At 39.9% G+C, this 19129-nt stretch overlaps 1 protein-coding gene and 1 long non-coding RNA gene across 2 annotated transcripts in view; one reads left to right on the top strand and one right to left on the bottom strand.

Moving 5' to 3' along the window:
- The first annotated feature begins 1041 nt into the window (after window positions 1-1041).
- LOC148370073 (uncharacterized) lies at window positions 1042-18446 on the top strand. The gene is made up of 6 exons (XR_015850083.1): window positions 1042-1273; window positions 10730-10815; window positions 12098-12597; window positions 14561-14678; window positions 14820-15017; window positions 18306-18446. It is a non-coding gene; the product is annotated as an uncharacterized LOC148370073 (long non-coding RNA).
- Window positions 4791-19129, bottom strand: part of nol4la (nucleolar protein 4-like a) — a 52015-nt gene continuing 37676 nt past the window's right edge. The window contains exons 6-11 of the mRNA XM_088332398.1: window positions 16393-16682; window positions 14813-14998; window positions 12559-12747; window positions 10720-10836; window positions 9211-9403; window positions 4791-6804 (exon numbers count right to left, since the gene is read on the bottom strand). Of these exons, the coding sequence (XP_088188524.1) occupies window positions 6587-6804; window positions 9211-9403; window positions 10720-10836; window positions 12559-12747; window positions 14813-14998; window positions 16393-16682 (1193 nt within the window). The 3' untranslated portion in view covers window positions 4791-6586. The remainder of the gene's footprint in view (window positions 6805-9210; window positions 9404-10719; window positions 10837-12558; window positions 12748-14812; window positions 14999-16392; window positions 16683-19129) is intronic.

The following is a 19129-nucleotide window of genomic DNA, read 5'->3' as shown; positions in this document are numbered from 1 at the left end:
GAAAAGTTCAGCAAATTCGAAAAAGGCTCGACAGCTGCGTAATCATTCTTTCTGGCGTTCAGTAAATAGTTAAACAATAATGGCCAGAATATGGTTCTTATTTGTTGTGTAGCGGGATTTAAAAAAAGGGCTGAAGTTAAGGCCGAACCCTAAAATATGGCAAGATCGGTCCTCCATATGAATCAAAGAAGAGAACCTGCACGTGTCAACGTTACAAAACGGGTTTTAACATGCGGCCAACGGGGCATGTCTAGAACCAGACGGTCCCAAAAATAATATTTACCTCTCACGCAAGCGTCGAATTTTGATTTGAGTCCACCCAATCTTCTGGGTGCGGAATGTTTAGGCGATAAATGGACTGCGTTTTTATAGTGCTTTTCAAGTCACTGATAAGGGGCGCTCTCGTATAAAACAAGCCCCAGATATGGTGAAATTACGTATTGTTTTGTGTGAGAGTTACAGGCGCTTTTCTGCCTGTAGGGGCGGACAGAGTAGCTGTAAAGTTGCCTATGAGCACAACTCGTAAAGTCCCGCAGGTGGGCTTTTGAGCGTGCGACATTTTGTAATCCTGAGCAATAAAGTGCTTCCAGCGAGGTTTGTGCGCACGCACACGCCCAAAACGTCGACATTGCGCTACTATGTGCTCAACAGAATCCTCTATTTTTTTTTTTGCAAACCGCTCAGAACGCCACCTTTCCTTGTTTGGAATGTGCTGAGTGACGGAATGACTTTTCGCGATACGTGTTCGATATACACCACGTCTGTCACGTAAAAACCTAGCAAAAAAAATCCGAAAAACTAGAAGTACACTCGACAAGCATGTTTGTGCTAAGTCACTCACCATGGAAAGTGTGAAACTGTGCTCGCCACAAGTGTATAGCGTCTCGCTCTCGTGCACACCTTACATACACACACACACACACACACACACGATCACACTAACAAACACACAGCAGGGAGCGTAAACTGTGACGTCATAACATCTTTGTCAAAGATTGTCTCTTGCATCTACTGCCAGTTTTCGGACACACTTGTGGTTAACAGCGGAGTGAGAGAGTCACGTCCTCCTCGCTGGGTCACGCGTGACAAAACGCAAAAAAACGACACTACCAGTGCCATGATGAGGAAATGAAAAACAAAATGGTTTTTGTGCAAGTCGCGTTCAACCTGGAAACGTGCAGATGACCTCAGTGGCTGGCGTCAGTGGTGACCAGTTTTGGGACTTACGCGTTATAAAGAAACAAAGGAACACAATTACTTTTCCCTCTAAAAGGTATTGTTACGTATTATTCATCAGATTTTGTAACTAAACTGACTTTACTGTATGGGGCGTTACTGCATTACTCATTAAATACGGATAATTAATTGTGATGTTATTTGAGTGCAGAATAATTCCGCATCAGTCAGATTGTCACATTCCCCCTTTAATCTGTTAGTACCAAAGGATGGGCATGTTTAAATCTACCTGAAAAGTACAACTCACTAGAGGTATGGTGGCACAGTCTCAAGCATAGAGTGCGAGAACACTCAATTTCTCCTCACGCAGATATTCTCCCTACAGTATATACTCGCATCCAAGCCAAATTTATTACTACAACATAAAATACTCTAATCTGAGGGTCAGTTTATATGCGCATATTTGGTAGAGCGTGAGGCGGGATCAACAAACCAACTTAATTAACGGAGCAAAGACTAGTAAAGAAATTATGGTAAAAGTGTGCCGAATTCGTTTTTTCAATCTGTAAAAATATTTTTGCAATTAACCATGCCTGTAGAAAATAAAGCAAACATCTCGTCTCGGCTAAGTGTTAGCTTTCAAGTTCTCAATATTGTAGCAAGAAATATGGAGTGTCTCACTTCCACAGGGTGGTGTAGACATTTTCTTCTTTTTCGGCTATTTTAAAGCAGATTTCGGGGGCGTTTTCTATGCGAGTATATAGTGTAATTTGTAACCAGGTAGTTACTTTCACTACTTTTCGTTGTTAGTAATCTGGATGGTGACTGAGATACATTTTAAATGAAGTAAATCGTAACTGTAACAAATCACTTTTTCGGTAATGAGACTCAAAACAAGGAAATTGGTTACAAGGCTGCACGAGCTCACCAGCACATCCCTGCGGGGGCATTGTCTCAATAGCACCCCCCAATTCACTGATTATCATCAATATTGCACCTTTTTAGTACTGCGCTTATCTTTTTTGTTCCCTGACGTGGTTTGCGTTTCATTTCCTCTCCACGCACGCTCTTTTGACCCCAAAAACAAATTTGGAACGGGGTACACAAACGAGGCCTTTTTCTAGCCTGTGAGTTTTTTCTCTGTCGTGGTCTCAGTGCAAGGGGCAGCGACAGCCCAGTCAAATGTTGAGAGCAATCGTTGAGCGCGGGATCAACGCCCATGCATGAGAATAGCTACAAGCTCAAAGTGCTTTTTTGATTAAGACATAAATTGGCTTGAAAAGAATTGGAAAATGTCAATGCTCAAATCCGATCGGAAACTCCTTATCTCAAAGGGCCGATGGGGGAAAAGACCATGTTTATCCTTCTGTGGGTATGCAGTTCGTTTTTTGAGAAAATATGGAAAAAAAAAAGATCCCCGTTTTTCACTCTAACAAGTAAAACCTTGTGTTACTTATTTATTTTAAGAATGATTAGAGTAAAATGATAAATGACCCTAAAAAATTGAAAAAATAATCTGCAGTTGGAACTTTATTTATTAGAGTTACCGGTATTTTAAAATATTTTTCTGAATTGACTTTGGGCAGTGTTACATTTTATTCTCTGGGATTATACAGAAATATTTTGTTTTGTTTTGTTTTCGAACAGCACACTTCAATAACAATTGTCTTGGCATTGTTTAAGAACCTAAAGGTTTGCTGTTTTTTTCCTCTATTGAGCTTTGAGGTTTTCGCAAGCACGTTGCTATCACACAGGACCGGCCCAAGCCTTCATGGAGCCCTGAGCAAAATTATATTTGGGGACCCCTGTTACTTAATAATTTATATACCGACTAGAACTCATTCCATGTTCTATTCCAGGGTTGGGCAACTATTTGGAGTCAGGGGGCCGCATGTGACAAGTTATACTTCCTTTTTAAATAGATTTGTTTCAGAAAATTGGTTTTGAAACGACCACAATGAGAGCAAAATGGTATATTAGGTCCCTGTTTTAAGCACTTAACTTGTTATATAGTTTTGAAGTATTACTTTATGTTTTTTTAGTTGTTTGTTTTAGTATTTGTGATGTCGGATTTTTATTGAAGTTCTGCATTTTTTGTTGTGTTACTGTAATTTTTTTCTTTACTATTTTTGTAGTATTTCTAGGGCAATTTTGTTGTAGTATTTCCATAGTAGTATTTTTTTAGTATTTCCGTAGTACTTTTGTTGTATTTGGAAAGTAGATTTTTTGCTGTATACTATATCTGAAGTATTTTCTTAGTATTTAGTTTTATGATTATAGTATTACTGTAGTATCACTTATTTTAGTATTTTTTGTACTGTCTCTGTTGTATATCTGTAGTATTTCTGTAATATTTTTTGTAGTACAAGGTGACCGTAGTTTCATTTTTGTAGTATTTTTGTGATATTTCTATAGGAGAACTTCTGTATTATCGCTATAGGTGTAATTTGCAGTATTTCTGTTGTAAACCTCTTGTCGTAATATTTTTACAGTAATATTTCTCTAGTAGTTTTTGGGATTATAGTATTATGGATTGGTGTTTTTTTAGTATTTTAGTAGAAGTATAATTGATGTATTTTATTAGTCTTTTTGTAGATTTTTTGTACGTACTATTTCCAAAGTAGTATTTTTGTCATATTACTTTAGTATTTTTTATAAAATTACTGTAGTTGTCTTTTTGTAGTGTTTCTGGGGTACATAGTTCTGTAGTAGTAATATACAGTAATATTACTGTAGTTGTCTTTTTGTAGTATTTCTGGGGTAAATAGTTCTGTAGTAGTAATATACAGTAATATTACTGTAGTATTTTTGTAGTAATTCTATACTTTTTTTTAATTTTCAGAATGAAAGCAAAATAATACATGAGGTCCCTGTTTTAAGCACTATATGTGATATTTAGTTTAGTAGTTATTGTGTAGTATTTTTGTTGTATTTCTGTAGAAGTATATTTGAGAGGACACACAAAATGACAATGTTGGTTCTAAAAAAGTAAACCACTCTTGGGGGTCCCCTACTGGTTGCAGGGCCCGAAGCTGCCGCTTAGCTCGTTTATGCCTTGGGCTGGTGTTATGCCGAGAAATGCATCCCTGCCGAGATCCCTCGCTACTATAACCACTTTTACCTCGTTTTATCTCACTTTTATATAACTTTTTGGGAATGTAATGGCAAACATATAACAAAAACCACTTCGTCTTGCATTTGTTGGGAATGTAATACAACTTAAACCATTCCGTCTTTGTATTTGTTGTGAATGTAAGGGACTGGTAATGCACACCGTATATAAATTACTTTTGAGACCTGTTATGCACTCTACCGTAAAGCTTATTATGCTGAAATAAGCTTTATGGTAAAGTGCATAACAGTTTCAATCCGAGCGATTTGAATAGAAAAAAGCAAAATAAACATGTTACCTGCTCAAAAGTGATTTGTATACGGTGTGCATTGCCGTTCGATTACATTCACAACAAATACAAAGACGGAATGGTTTTTGTTATATGTTTGCCATTACATTCCCGAAAAGTGATATAAAAGTGAGATAAAACGAGGTAAAAGTGGTTATAGTAGCGAGGGGATGCAAATCTCGGCAGGGATGCATTTCTCAGCATAACACCGGCTCTGCGATCACATTATCTCAAAGTTTCAAAAGTCGATTTTGGGACTGCCCTGTTGGTTTTCTGATAATTCATTTGTGCTCATTTGAAGAATTTGGCAGAAAGATGCAAATGAAAGCATAATTGAACTCGCCCTGTGCTGGCAACAATCAGCGATTTGAAGATAACCGATCCCCTGGGTATACGAAAATGTTTCATTTGGTCCCAAAAGTATTTGCTCACTGCAAATACTGTTTTGATCCAAGCAGTTAAAGTGGGAAAAATCTGCACACCTCTTTAGATATGAAAGTTTTTTTTGTGACATGTAGATATTAGAGTTTACTAACACAGTATGGCACTTCTATTAGGGAAAACTAATTGAATATTTTATACTTTTAAAGGGACACTGTGTAATATTTGACTACTAAATGTCGCTGTATCATGTAGTGCATTGAAAATGAGTGTTACAAAGTACAAAGAAGAAAACAAACTACGGAGAATCAAAGAGACCAAACCCCACCATATTTCTTTTTTTTTTTTTTTTTTTTGCTGAGCTTTTCAGGTTTTTGGGGCTACCGGACAGTCATGTCACTTCCCTCTAGGTGAACCTTATGTTACGTAAAATAAATACATATTTCTTGAACTACAAAAGCACATTTATGTGATAGTTCATGTATTTTCATTATGGAGTGTCATTGTCATTCAAATCAAAATTGGTTTATTTTTTTGACAAATTCAGCTTTTGACCACTAGGAAGCGCTAAACAATATCCCTTTAAAATGTCTATTTCGAAAGCAGCTTCGGGCTCAAAAGTGTGCACATTTATGCATCCTTGTTCATAGTTGTTGTTTTTTCTACCCTTTCTCAAGAATGTTTAAAATATTTTATTTTGATGGCAAATGTACACTAAGAGATACAAATTAGAAGTTTTGAGCTATTATTTACTTTAGCATCACCAAACGTTTGAACAGCATACCTGTCAACTAATACGTTTTTCCCATATTGTACACGTGTCTTTATCATTTAAAGTTGCTGAATATCAGTTTTTGTACAATATATTTTTTTTAATTTAATTTTTTGTTTTTTGTTGCACTTATCTTGTCTTGCCTATCTCAGCTCTTATCCAGATCGTCTTAGTATCATTTGGGAAAGAACTAAGAAAGATGCTGAAAAAATGTTTTTCTTTAAATTTGGTCATGAAAATAAACTTGTTCCCACAAATTACCTTTGTTTTTATTCTACATAGTCTGTCTTGCTGTGAGTAAGTAGGTGCCACGATGTGTTTGTAAGGTTTAAGATTTGTTAACGAGGGTAATTGCAATCCTTAATAATGGGAGCTATTGTAACAGGGGTGTGTTGACTTTTTCTTCCAACTGTAATTGCAATGCCACTAGATGGGATGATAGCTTTAATTTTGAGAGCTCCTTGGAGATCTAATTAAAATGAGACGGTGATTAATTGGTATACTCTTTGTGGCAAGTGCAACCTGGAGAGATCTTTCTTTTTTTTTAGCTTTTGCTTTTGTACCAATAGAATCTGGGGGAAAACTGAACATTTTTGCTTAGACTTCCTGAGACGAATGAAGTTGGAGGTGCTGAGGGAAAAAGGAAGGAGGAGACCGAACAAGACCGAGCGCTGAGGTCAAAGCGCATCCAAAGTCAAGTGGGATGAGGAAGGTACCTTGCCGGGTGATCCGCCGCAATTCTTTGCAGAAGCGGTCTTCACCCTCACTTGTGCCTCATCACCAAGACTTGCACGACGTTGCACATGTAACACACGAAATCGGACGGACGGAGGGCCGAGCCCAGCAGGGTGGCGCCTCAGTTCTGCTGCAAGATCAGGCTCTCCAGTTCATCCGCTGAGCGCAGCAGAAAGGCGGCCGATTCTCGGTAGCCAGCGATGAGCTGCCTGACCGCTGTCACTTCTGTGGGGCTGAGTTGAGCCGAAGCCCCGCCTCCCCCGCCGCCCTGCCCTTGACTATTAGAAGTAGGTGAAGAGGCGCTCGGGGCCACCGACTTCATGCTCAGATCTGTCGGACCTGCGGATGCAAAAGTACCCTCGTGTCAACTTATCCCGCCAAAACGTTCCTTCTCTGTCTGTCAACATGTTCTGCTCCACCGTACTTGGGTTACACAGACAAAATAGACGAGCTGGTCACAGAGCGCTGCGTTTTGAAAGGCTACCTGATTAAAAGCTACATGCTCAAATTAAGGAACAAAACTCGATTTTATACGAGCCACACAAGATTTTAAGGCGCAGGCTTAAGGCCAGTGCACATCTGGCACGAACCACATGGGGTATAAGGCATCGATGCCTTTGGCTGAATGACGCCAATGGCAGTTTTCAGCTCTACTGCAAGTTGTTTACATCACGTGTTGTTGGATCATGTGACCTTTCAAAACGGTGACTACTGGTGCAATTTCGCAAACGAGTAGATGTTTACTACAACGTTGATAGAAAACAAGAATGAGGGCTGCGTCACATCAAATTTAAGCTCTGTATTTCTGTATGAGGGCAACCAAACTTTGGAGAGCAGTTCCAGTTTTCAACACAGACGTGGTTTTTGTGCTGTTGATGTTTGTGTCTGGTGTGCCTCCTTCTAACAGGGACAGCCCAGTGTGTTTGGAACTGGGCACAGCTGTGTCCAATATCCACACTCCTGTCCCTAATTATCCTTACTCCTTTATAAGGACATGTTGAACAGCACACATTTTTGAGTCATTGTAATTTTTATTTCCACTACCGCGCCAGGTTTGTTTGTTTCCTGTTTCTTAGGGCCCGGTCACACAGCCGTTTGCGTCTGTACCGCGGCTGAATCACGGCCAGAAATTTCTGCCCGTGAAGCAGACGCTGTTCATCCGTGGTATGCCCGCGAAACAGACGCCGGCGGCTGTTCCGCTTCCTCATCGCGTCAGTTCCACGTCCTTTCCGCGTGTGGACCACGGGTATAAAAGCTGCCGAGCCGGGCTGTAGAAATCATAACCGCTCAGGACACAGTCCCGTGAAGATCAAGATTTCAAGCTATGGCACCGAAGAAGAAGCCAATATGTTATTATTGTAATAGTTTTTCATTTTTATTTTATTATCTTGTTATGAAATGAAAAGAAATGTCAAGAAATAAAAATGGATTAAGACAAGGTCACTACGGTGACGGGGATCCATGTTCACCCCTTGACGTCTCGAGCACAACTGACGTGTGCTCGGCAAATCGCGCTGAATATACGCGGAGAAAGGCGTTTGACCGTCACACGCGTTACACACGCTAATTCACGTGATTCAGCCGCGATACAGACGCAGAACAAACGTGCTATGACCATGCTCCACCCGCGATTACCCGCTAAAATTCCGCGTCCTACCCGCGTGTAACCGCGCCCTGGCCGCGGCCGTAGCACGTCGTTCCGCGTCTGTACCGCGTCACGTGTGCCGCCCGCGGTTACCCGTGGTCTAAAGTTTTGAGCAGCGCAAAACTTTTTCGCGCGGCCAACCGCGTGTGAATTTTTTGCCGCGTGTAAAGCACGGCTGTATCTCGTCTGTATCGCGATCTCAACGCGGGCAGAAATTTCTGGTCGTGATTCAGCCGTGATACAGACGCAAACGGCTGTGTGACCGGGCCCTTAGTTGCGTTGCTGCTCGCACTTTCCATTTCCAGTTTCGTTCTTTGTGTCTAATTTGGACATTGTCCGGTTTTGTCTTGTTTGGACATGTTGTTTCTGTGAACTTTTGTTTGTTTGTCACTTTGGACCTCCTTTCGTTATAAAATTTAACCCCTCTTTTTGAGCACCCTTGCCTCAGTTCCTGTTTCCCCTACCAGGGTCCATCACACCAAAGGCCTGTCATTGATGGTTGGCGCAATAATGGACCAAATTACGTTTGCTTGTCATCGTTCCTCCAGGATTACAGGTAACTTAAGCTAACTCACAGTACCTCTGATGAAACACAAAGCGAACAGTGTTTTTGACAGATCATTTCTATTGCTGTTCTATACGGATGTTTACCTTTAGGACTTCTATTATATAGCATATGAATAACCTAAATTTTATGTTGACAACATCAGTGAATTATTTATAATTGCAACATCCATTGCAGCCTTGTCATCCTGGAAGGGGGATTACCTCAAGGTTTCTTAATTTTCCTCTTGTTGAGGTTTTTGAGTTTTTCCTTGCCCTCATGTAGATTTTAGATCGGGTGATGGTGTCACAATAGTCTGTGGTTTGCAATAATCTGTGGTCTGTGCAGCCCTTTGAGAAACTTTGTGATTAAGGGCTATACAAATAAACGTGACTTGACTTGACTTGATTTGTGGTTGGAAAAGTTAAAATATTGTGTGTACTTAGTCAGTACTGAATAAAGTTCCATCAAAACCTCCGCTTTGCTCCTGTTATGTGTGATATGAATGCAGTGTTTAAAATATAGCAGCTTTTAGTCCAGAATTTGGGGTACTTGCCGTTGGTTTGGGCCACTGTAGCATTCTGTTGGTTGGCGGCAGTGGCATTGTAACTGCGCAGGTTGTTGTAGTTGAGGCCTCCATTGGTGTAGATCTGGTCTTGGGCGAAAGCCGAACCGGAGATGACGAAGCCTGAAGGGGCTGCCGGAGCCGGCTCTCTGCCCACCGGCTTTTCCGCTGTGGTGGGCTCGTCCTGGTAGAACACAAATGCATGACACTCTAAAGCAATTGTCCTGAAATTATAACTATGCTGCAATGTTAAAAATAATAATAATATTTCAAATAATTTAGTGTGCATCAGTTGTGCTGTTTGTGTACTTAAACAAGTACTGGAATGGAAGATAAGAATATTACTTTCCATAACAAAGCTTCTAATGTTTGGGTGTATAAACTACAGTCTCTGGGCTATTTGTGGCCAACTGACCATTCTTCAGAATCACAATTAAGTTTTACTGTCTTATTAACGGTGTCAGACATTACGAGTTACAAAGGAACAAAATTACTTTTCTCTGTAAAAATCACTGTAACACAATATCATTAATGTTGTAACTCAACTGTCGTTACAACATGGTGCATTGCTCTACTACTTATTAAAAGCAGAAAGAATAACAAAATCTTGTGATCACCAACTGTTCCTCCTTCTCTCACGATGTAACATGCGACCCCCAATCCGCCAGTATCACTAAAGTAGATGGGTGTGTTTATATTTACCTACAAAATACAACTGAATACAGTTACAGTAGCGCTGTTTTAGGCACAGAGTAAGAAGGCAATGAATTTCAGCTCATGGGGATATTATCCCTCCCATATATATTCGCATCCAAAACATACGACTATAAAATAAACTACCGAAAACAGGGGGCCAGTTCATGTGCGCATAATTCATTGTGGGTCACGGGTAGCGTAAGGAAGGAAGCGCAGCAGAATTATTTCGTGGCTTATGCAGGAACCCACAAAATCATTGAGGTAAATGTGAGAAAATTTTGGTCTTTTCATTTCTAAAATTTGTTTTACAATACACCATGCCTGGAGAAAAAGGAAAAGATCTTGGACAGCGCCCAGAAATGGAAAAGGAAATATTTGTGTGGCTTGAAGCCAAGATACAAAATGGATCTGGAGTGTCTCGGCCAAGTGTTAGTTTGCAAGGTCTCATTATTGTCAAGAAATATGAAGGATTCACTGCTTCCACAGGTGGGCCTACACATTTTCCACTGTTTATTTTATTATGAGGCCATTTTAAAGCAGTTTTAGGCATCTGCTTCAACGCAAGTATATACAGTATTTTATAACTATAACGTTACTTTCAGAGTAAAGTGCAACTTTGTGTCAGTAATCTGAAGGGTAACGGAATTAATGTTGAATGAATTAACTGTACACAACACTGATTATAAATGGTGTGTGCCACTGATTCACTTTTTAAAGACCTATTATCGCTACAAATCCTGTATCTAAACTTTCATATTAGTGTAAGTTCATGACATATGTTAATTTCTGTATTTTTTCATTTACCGCCGGGTAGGTATCGAGCCGCATCCTCTTGGCGGCGTTCCGTGTTTCGCTCTCACAGGCGGCCGCGAGGATGTTCTCTGCCAAGGCGGAGGTGAGGTGAGGAGGTGTCGGTCGTATCTGTGGAAAAAAATTGTGCATTTTGAAGCTATGTAGAATTTGGGACTCAACTTTGAGACGAACATTTTACGGTCTTTGGAAGAGTAAGTGCCAAGCTGCTTCTAGGCTAGGTAAATGGCGAACACAACAAAAGAATGCCCCACAAAACAATGTGTTGTGGTGCTAGAGTAGGGGTCTCCAACCATTTTGAAGCTAATAGCTACTTTTGAATGTAAATGCAAATGGTCGGCAATTATATAGTGCTTTTCAGGTCACTGAAGACCTCTCAAAGCGCTTTACAATTAGCTTCACACTTACCCATTCACACACACTTTCATACACCGATAGCAGCGTTAGCCATGCAAGGCAACTTTTAGTTAATACTTAGCACAAAGGGCTACCATTTTCTGATACATTTTTGAGAGAACTTATGTGATAAAGATGTTCTTACTATGTTGTTACCCGGTTGTAATTTTAGACGTTAACTCAACCACTAAAACTTCATATCAGTTAGAAATCCAATCAACTAGAAAATCTCAATGACCCATTACTGGCAAGCCACTCTCAGAACCTGTCTGCGGGCTACAAAGGTGTTCTTAGGGGGCTATTTTTGACATGATTACTGATGCGGGGCACCTGAGTCTGCTTTGTTGGCGCCAACAGCCGTGGACGATGATTGGCTGCTTTCTCTTTTTTAAACCCTCGCCTTCCTGACAACACTCGTCGGACCGTTCTGCGAACCTATGCTCTCAGGTCTTCATTGATTTGAAAAGCGCTATGTAAATGCAGACCATTTACATCTACATTGACATAATAATAATAATAATAAGAATAATAAGATACTATTTATGTTCTTCTGGCAGATATTATTTCCTATTTAAGTATCCATCCATCCATCTATGCATTAAGTGCACCGCTTATCCTCATTAGGGTTGCGGGGGTGCTGGAGCCCATCCCAGCAATCTTTGGGCAGTGGGCAGGGGACACCCTGAACCGGTTGCCATCCAGTCGCAGGGCACTTATTTAAGTAATGTTGATTTAATTTTACAGAATTTTAAATGTTTGTTTTTGTGAAAGAAAGGAAAAAAGTATCGAATTTTTTTTATAAACGTGTGTATGTTTTTATGCGACTTATAGGCTTTGAAACCCATTTTCTAAAAATGTACGTAGTTGTACTTTAGGCTTCAGCGAGTGTCTTTAGCTAGGTTTTGTGTCAAGGCACCCCAAAAATAAATACCAACAAAATTGATAATATCTGCTTTCATGTGCTCTGTTTTTGTAGGGTCTCTACTGCCCTCTGGTGGCCGAATTGGGTACTTCAGCTCCCGCCCACTGACCACTCCAAGTAGCCCAATCTTCATTCAGCCTGGCAACAGCAGGCCATTGGACATAAGCCATATGATCTGATATGGCAGAAGGAAAATAATTTTGCTCTTAAAAATGTATTTTCTTCATTTAGAAATAATTCCTAAAACAAATTTTAAAATGGAGAAAAAAATATTTAGATTGAGCAAAATGACAAGGAGTAGTGGTTAACGATTTTGCTATTTTTTTACTGTATATAATATACTTCCCCAACCAGACTTTTTGTAGGTCTCATTGTTAACTGTCCCAGTTCATAAAAGTTGAAAGATGAAAAGGCCCTCTTGTAGGAGGCCGGATGATTGTTTTGGAACAAGAGTGCCTCAGCATTTGTCACACTGGAAGCCTGGTCAACGTGAGGGCCGATAGGTGGGACAGTACCTCAAAACCGCTTTTCTTCATGCGGCGACAAGATTTGAGGTAGGTGCGAATGCGCTTGCGGGAACGCTCCTGGAACTCGGGGAACTGGCGGCCGCATGACTCCATGATGGCCTGGATCTTCTCTTTGGGCTGCTTGGAGATAGGCACCATACGGTCCAGATTCTCATCCACGAACAAACGCACAAACATCTGAGAGGGGGAGGGGAGGGCAGAGGATTTAGAGCAGAAAAAATAGCCGTAGCGCACACTCAATACCAAAAGGGAGGAGAGGTGGAGGGTGGAGGGCAGAGAGTATCACAGGCCATGATCAAAATGAGGTGGATATTTTGCATGTTCATCACACATAAGATGAAAATCCGAGCCTTTTTATAATCAAGGTCAGACATAGAAGCTAAAATGTGAGACAAACTTTTCAGTAAGATCGACTACAGCAGTGGTTCTCAAATGGCGTTCCGCGCATTCCTACTTCACAGGGTATGTGATATTTCAAAATCCATTTTTTCGAAAGTCACATTCAATCGTGTAAATATTTCAGAAGAATCTATGTGCTTCAAGAGACAGCATGTCTGATTTGACCACTGGATGTCACTGCATTGTGAAGTACAAGCAAAAACGTATGCTAAAAACAGTGTCTGAAATAATGTTTGCCCGGACGCCCGGGGCGTGCATCTTTTACATCGGGCGTACAACTTACAAAACGTCTCTGCCTGGGTGGCCGACAACTTTTAACAAAAATCTTTAATTTTTATTTTTCTATTTTTTTGTTCTTTTCAAATGAAATGTTTGCTTTGTTCCATTTTCGAAATCTTCGTTCGGTTTGGAAATTTCGACTCGTTAGGAAATTTGCATACTCGGCAGCCAATCAGAAGCCTGCATCGAATAACTTTGTGCTTCCGGACTTTCCCGAGCATTATAAGGTCGAGCATTTGCTAATCATTTTCCAAAGTAGACGGACAGAAAACACAGGAAAAATGGATAAGTGGTTAGGAATCAAGCTAAAATCTCAGGCCCAGAAGAAAGATTCGAAAGAAGCTAACAAAATTTATGACGCTACAAAACGTAAACATACATTGAAAGCATCATGGAAAGGGGAGTTCTCGTGGCTTTTAGCCGACAACGCAACGCAAGCATTGCATGAATGAAGATGAGTATAGACAGGTACATACTGATGGCAGATGGAAAACACCTATGCAATGAATGTGATAAGTAGATTTATAATAAATTTAATTTCAAAGTGTTGTTCTGTTATATATTCTGATTATGAAATGAAATGATCTGCATTTATATAGCACTTTTCAAGTCAATGACTTCCCAAAGCGCTTTACAATGTGCTCCACATTTCCCAATCGCGGCCTTGCAGCCATGTACGGCGCTAACCTGCTTATTGGGGGTATTAGGGGTTCAGTGTCTTACCCAAGGACTCTTCGACATGTAACACGGACGAGCCGGGATTCGAACTGGGATCCCTTGATCCCCAAGACGAGCGCTCTACCTCCTGAGCTACTGCAAAGTGTGTCGTTAATAAAATGAATGTAAATAAATAAAATGACAGAATGGGTCAAAAAAGAAGTGGGATAAAAATATATTCTTATTTTTTTATATTATTAGCATCTCTTTGTAATAGCCTATTAAATTTATTGTATTACTAAAATTAAATTAATTGGTAATTGGTTCACTTACATTTACAACATTAAACAATGCTGAGTGATAAATCTGTTATTAATTGTTGGACACCTGCAAATGAAATTTCATAGGAAGCTCCTTAAATTTTTGACTATTATTGCACACTATGGTTTGTGTTTTTGACTGTTGCACTATTGTCACTATAGCCAATCATGTTGCTGTTTTTTCATTTCCACACCCTTTACAGCGGATCTGCTTTTGCAACCGAAGAGATGTAATTAAAGGAAAGGGCTCAGGGAAGGGCCTTTAAGATAGGTTGAGGCTCTTCTTTGCAAGTTCAAAATCCATTAACGTCTTCTCTCCTCTCTGTTTTTTTTAGTGTCTGCTAAACTTATAACAACGCTTTCTCAAAGAATTGGGTATGTCTCCAAAAGAAAGTCTAAACAACTTTACTGCAGCATTAGCCACTCTACGCGGAAGGTAAAGACAGTATGCCTGTGAGTATTGCTATGCGCTCCGCCCTAAAAATTCAGGGTTCCTAATGACCACTGCTAAAACAAGAGCTTACTTGTTCGTCTTAACCTGACTGGACTTTGCAAATGGAAAGCTAAGCCTGATTTCTGCTTCTTACGTTGAAGGCTTTCAGTCTTTCGGGGTCCATTCCCTCTGCATCTGTGATTTTATCGCTGTCGTCGTGGTCATCGTGATCGTCGTCGTCGTCGTCCATGATGTGCACCCGGCCGGGTGTCAGGTCCTCAGCGCAGGCACTCGCTTCCGTCTTGATGGAATCGTAACTTCCTGAGCTGTATGGCGGAGACTGACAACACACATGTCAAGTAAGATGAAGTAGGATTTTGACTTTTGCATTGGCGCAACTGCCACAATCACCTCGGCCTAAAATCAGTGACTTGCAGTCAGGAAAGTAGGTGAGACACAGCCTTAAATGTCATTAAGGAAATATCACATTGAAATTGTATTAGATTGTTATATTTATTCCTTGATAAAGTTTATTCTCATTTAACGATACAATTTGGGGATTTTCTTTTTTTTAAATTGGAGGATTGTTACATTATATTCTGAATGTTATTAATATGATTAAATGAAAAGTGCAAAGCACCAAGGAAAACAAGAATATGTTCTTATCCACAACACATGCGCTCTAAATACAAAACACCACAGTGACATTCTGGAATCATTTGGGACAGAGCAGAGATTAGTCGGTGTTTTTTACATTATTCATATAATACATGACGGGAGCAATCCTGGAGGTTTGAAAGTACTTTATACAATATGTACAAAGTACTCACAATATTGAAACTTTTTCATCCACAAATCAAAACATTAATTTATACATCGAAATCGACCTGCAGGGGAAGTAATCTATCAAAAACGCTTCAGCTCTCTTTCCGTATCGTTGACGTCATTGTCAGGTCGTTAAATTTTCCTTTAATACTCGAGGAGTGATGTCACGGGAAAGCAATTAGTTCTTTTACAGCGGCAACCGCCAATGACAAGAACACAAAAAGACGGTGCCTGTGTTGCAATCTGGCACTATTCTCAGTATGGTTGCACTGGCCCTCTCGTTTACAAATATAGGCCTCACATATTAGACCACGCAGCCCTCATTTGTGTTTTATTTTAGTGCAGTAGTAAATATGTGCTTTGTAATCACTGTCTTGAATGGTCACATGATCTGAAAACAAGTGAAAAGTCTCAAGTGTGGCACGGCGCCGTTGGTGTTCTGCAGCCAAGTGTGTCGATGCCAAATTTCCCATGCGTCAGGTGTGCACTGGGGCTTTAGCAAGCTAAAAGCAAATTGAGCCGTCTAGTCTTTATTTTTCTAATTGCATGGACTTTGTTTCATAGTTCAAGATTACTCATCTATAGATGCAGTCATTCAAAAGTGCATATACTTGATGTATAAGTTAAAGTTCGACAATAAAACTATATATATATATATATATATATATATATATATATATATATATATATATATATATATATATATATATATATATATATATATATATGCCTCATCTGCCAGAAACATCACCATACGTTACTGCCTGACATACAGTACATGGTTGACCTAACCCACACCTCCAGTTAAAAAAGAGGATGTACCTACGTTCATGTTTACCTCGACATCCCGTTTGATAAGGATTACGCAAGAAAAATTCAAAAGTGTTTGCAGTGAGCATGATGTAGTACCTTGCTGGGGTACTTTGTGCTAGAGTCCGGCACAAAGGGGTTCGGCGGCAAGCCCCCGGCAGCAGGCAGCGACCGCTCACTCAAATTGACCGGCTGCCGCTCGTCCAAGGGGGACGCGGACAAAGCGGTGCTGAAGTCCAGCGGGGCGCAGGAGCCGTTTAAGATTGCCTTTCCGTACGAGGCGTCGGCCTCTGGAGGGGTCCCGTCGGCCGGACCTACTTGGGGCGAGGCCACGGCCGGTAGCCCATTGCCTTCTCCGCCTCCGCTTCTCTCAGACGAAGCGTCATCTCCTGCCAGAGTGAGAGCAGGAAGGGTAGAATTACAAAAATGTCGGTGTGGGCCATTCGTTCACATTTTTGGGATCTCAGTGTCCAAATTGCCTGGAAATTAGGGATGGGCAGACTGCTCAAAATATCAATATTATTGATATCAAGCAAGTACCGTATTTTCAGATCCCCGAGGCAGACTTAAAAAAACAATTTTCTGTATATCTGAGAGTGCACCTTATAACCCAGTGCACCTTATAAAAGATTGTGAATGCATACAGTATTTGAATGTACAGTATGCGTTACTACACAAAGTTTTACGGTATACTTTCATATTTGAGCAATGATTGATCAATCGATATGTGTTGCTGGTCCGAATCGCAGTACATTGTGTGTAAGGGGGTGGCGGCAAGCTGATCGCATTATCACACAATTTTGAGAAAATTACAAGGTTTCTTGAGGCGGTCAAACATAACTACTTATAATCCGATATACTTATATATATACTTATATACTTATATTCCTTCCCGTGCAGAAAATAAAGTACTTTACTCTTGCCCTTGGATCTACTTCACTCCTTATCCTCAAAGTGTCGCCTCTTTATGTAGATTGTGCAGCCCTTCTCTCTCTCACAACGCACCCTTGGACTCTCTAAGTTTATGCCTGAGTGTGTGACTGACAGGCACACTATTAGCGCCTCTCCCTACCGGGCCTGCTTTTACATTCTGCTTGCCAAGCAGAAGAGAGCGCATCATGGCAACCACCCCTAGCAGAAGCTAAAAATGACAGTCAAACAAGAGCGTGTTGTGGACTCTTTTTTTCCATTCAGAAAAGGACAATGCCAGGTATAAATTATATGGTAAAATGGTTTACTTCCATGGTAACACAAATTTACATAAACACATGAAAAAGCTCACCATGCAAAGAGCAACAAGATGCAACCAAAAATGTACGTGTTACAGTTTCTGAACAAAAACCTGTAAATCCGTTGTCACCATAGCAACAGAGCCTATGAAAATATATTTGCATTACTGATTTGTTTTGTAAAACATTGTGCAATGTTTTTTGTGCAGTATTTGCATTTTTTTGTTTGACTGTACTAACTTGTTCTGAAACCGTTGTAATGGAATGGTTGTAATATTTGTATACTATTAAAGTTTGCGATGTAGGTATTTAATTGGAAATGAAACATGTTGGTGCCGAAAACCTTTGGTATGTGTTTATCTTAATTACAAACTAACTCAAGGAGGGATGGTTCAATTATTCAATGATCATGACATTTCCAAGCAAAATACCGGAATCAGAATGTCATCGTTTTATTCCACCCTGTATTTACTTGAATCAGATCAATACCAATATTCCCAATAGCTATATTACTAGCTATAACACTTACTAGCTATAACACCAAGAGCTGCTCACTGAATTACTGGTGGCAGTGGTGGAACAATTTTCAGAGCTGAGATTTATATAGAATAAATTGAAAATAACCAAGAACATAATAAAAAACAATAGAAACACTAATGATAATAACCTGTTCTATAATGCAACTAGGTGCAGAGACAGGTCTCCAAGTACTATTTCATGAATAAACATCCAACAAAAATACATATTTGCAACTTCCCCCTTTGTCCTTGTTTCCTAATCCAGGATCCCGATTGGATTGGGCCACGGGACATGGGGCCCAGTTGCGGCCGCGGCAAGAGTGGATTTACCATTGGGATTAGTCCACTAAGAACATGCCAAGCTGTGTACTACTATTTGAGATGGTGGCAGCAGGCAAGCCTTTTAAGTATTTCATGTATCTATTAATATTAAGATTTTTTTTATCATTAAAAAGGTGTTTTTGATCAGTAAACAATGTTGTTTGTAATCAAAACAGTGCTGATGTTTTAAAGCAGGGGTCTTGAACTCAATTTTCTTGGAGGCTGCTTGATATAGGGTCCAAGTGCTGTTGGGCCAAACAGGGTATTTTACAAAAAGCGATGAAAAAAACCACTGTTATTAAATATCTTTTAAAAAGTCTTATACAATATAAGATAAAAAAATGAAAAAAAAACTTTAAAATGAATATGAAAATCAATCAGTAATAAATGAATCCATCATCCATGTGAGCTGCTCCTAAAGGGGCAGTAATCTATTTGTCAAAAAACTTCACACTCGTTAAAAAACAACACTATTAATCTGAGTAATAAGAATAGACAATGCTTTCTTTCGCCTACAAAGTTGGACTTCCTGATCCGCTAAACTTACTCTGGAGTCACATCCGGGTGTTTGTTGCTCCCTAGTGGCTCCCTGGCACTTTTCAAAAAATGTTTGATAATGAGAAATATATGGTTTCAGTACTCAAGTCAAGTCACATTTATTTTTACAGCCCTTACTCACAAAACGTCTCAAAGGACTGTACAGGCCACAAATACACTATTCCCTGATCTAAAACTGAAATGCAGGCTAGGAAAAACTTGAAGCCTCAG

Source organism: Urocampus carinirostris, chromosome 3, assembly GCF_059441175.1.
Source record: "Urocampus carinirostris isolate Australia breed hairy pipefish chromosome 3, RoL_Ucar_1.0, whole genome shotgun sequence".
NCBI lineage: Eukaryota > Metazoa > Chordata > Actinopteri > Syngnathiformes > Syngnathidae > Urocampus > Urocampus carinirostris.
The sequence above is the reverse complement of the archived record's forward strand: the minus strand, read 5'-3'. Positions and strand labels throughout refer to the sequence as shown.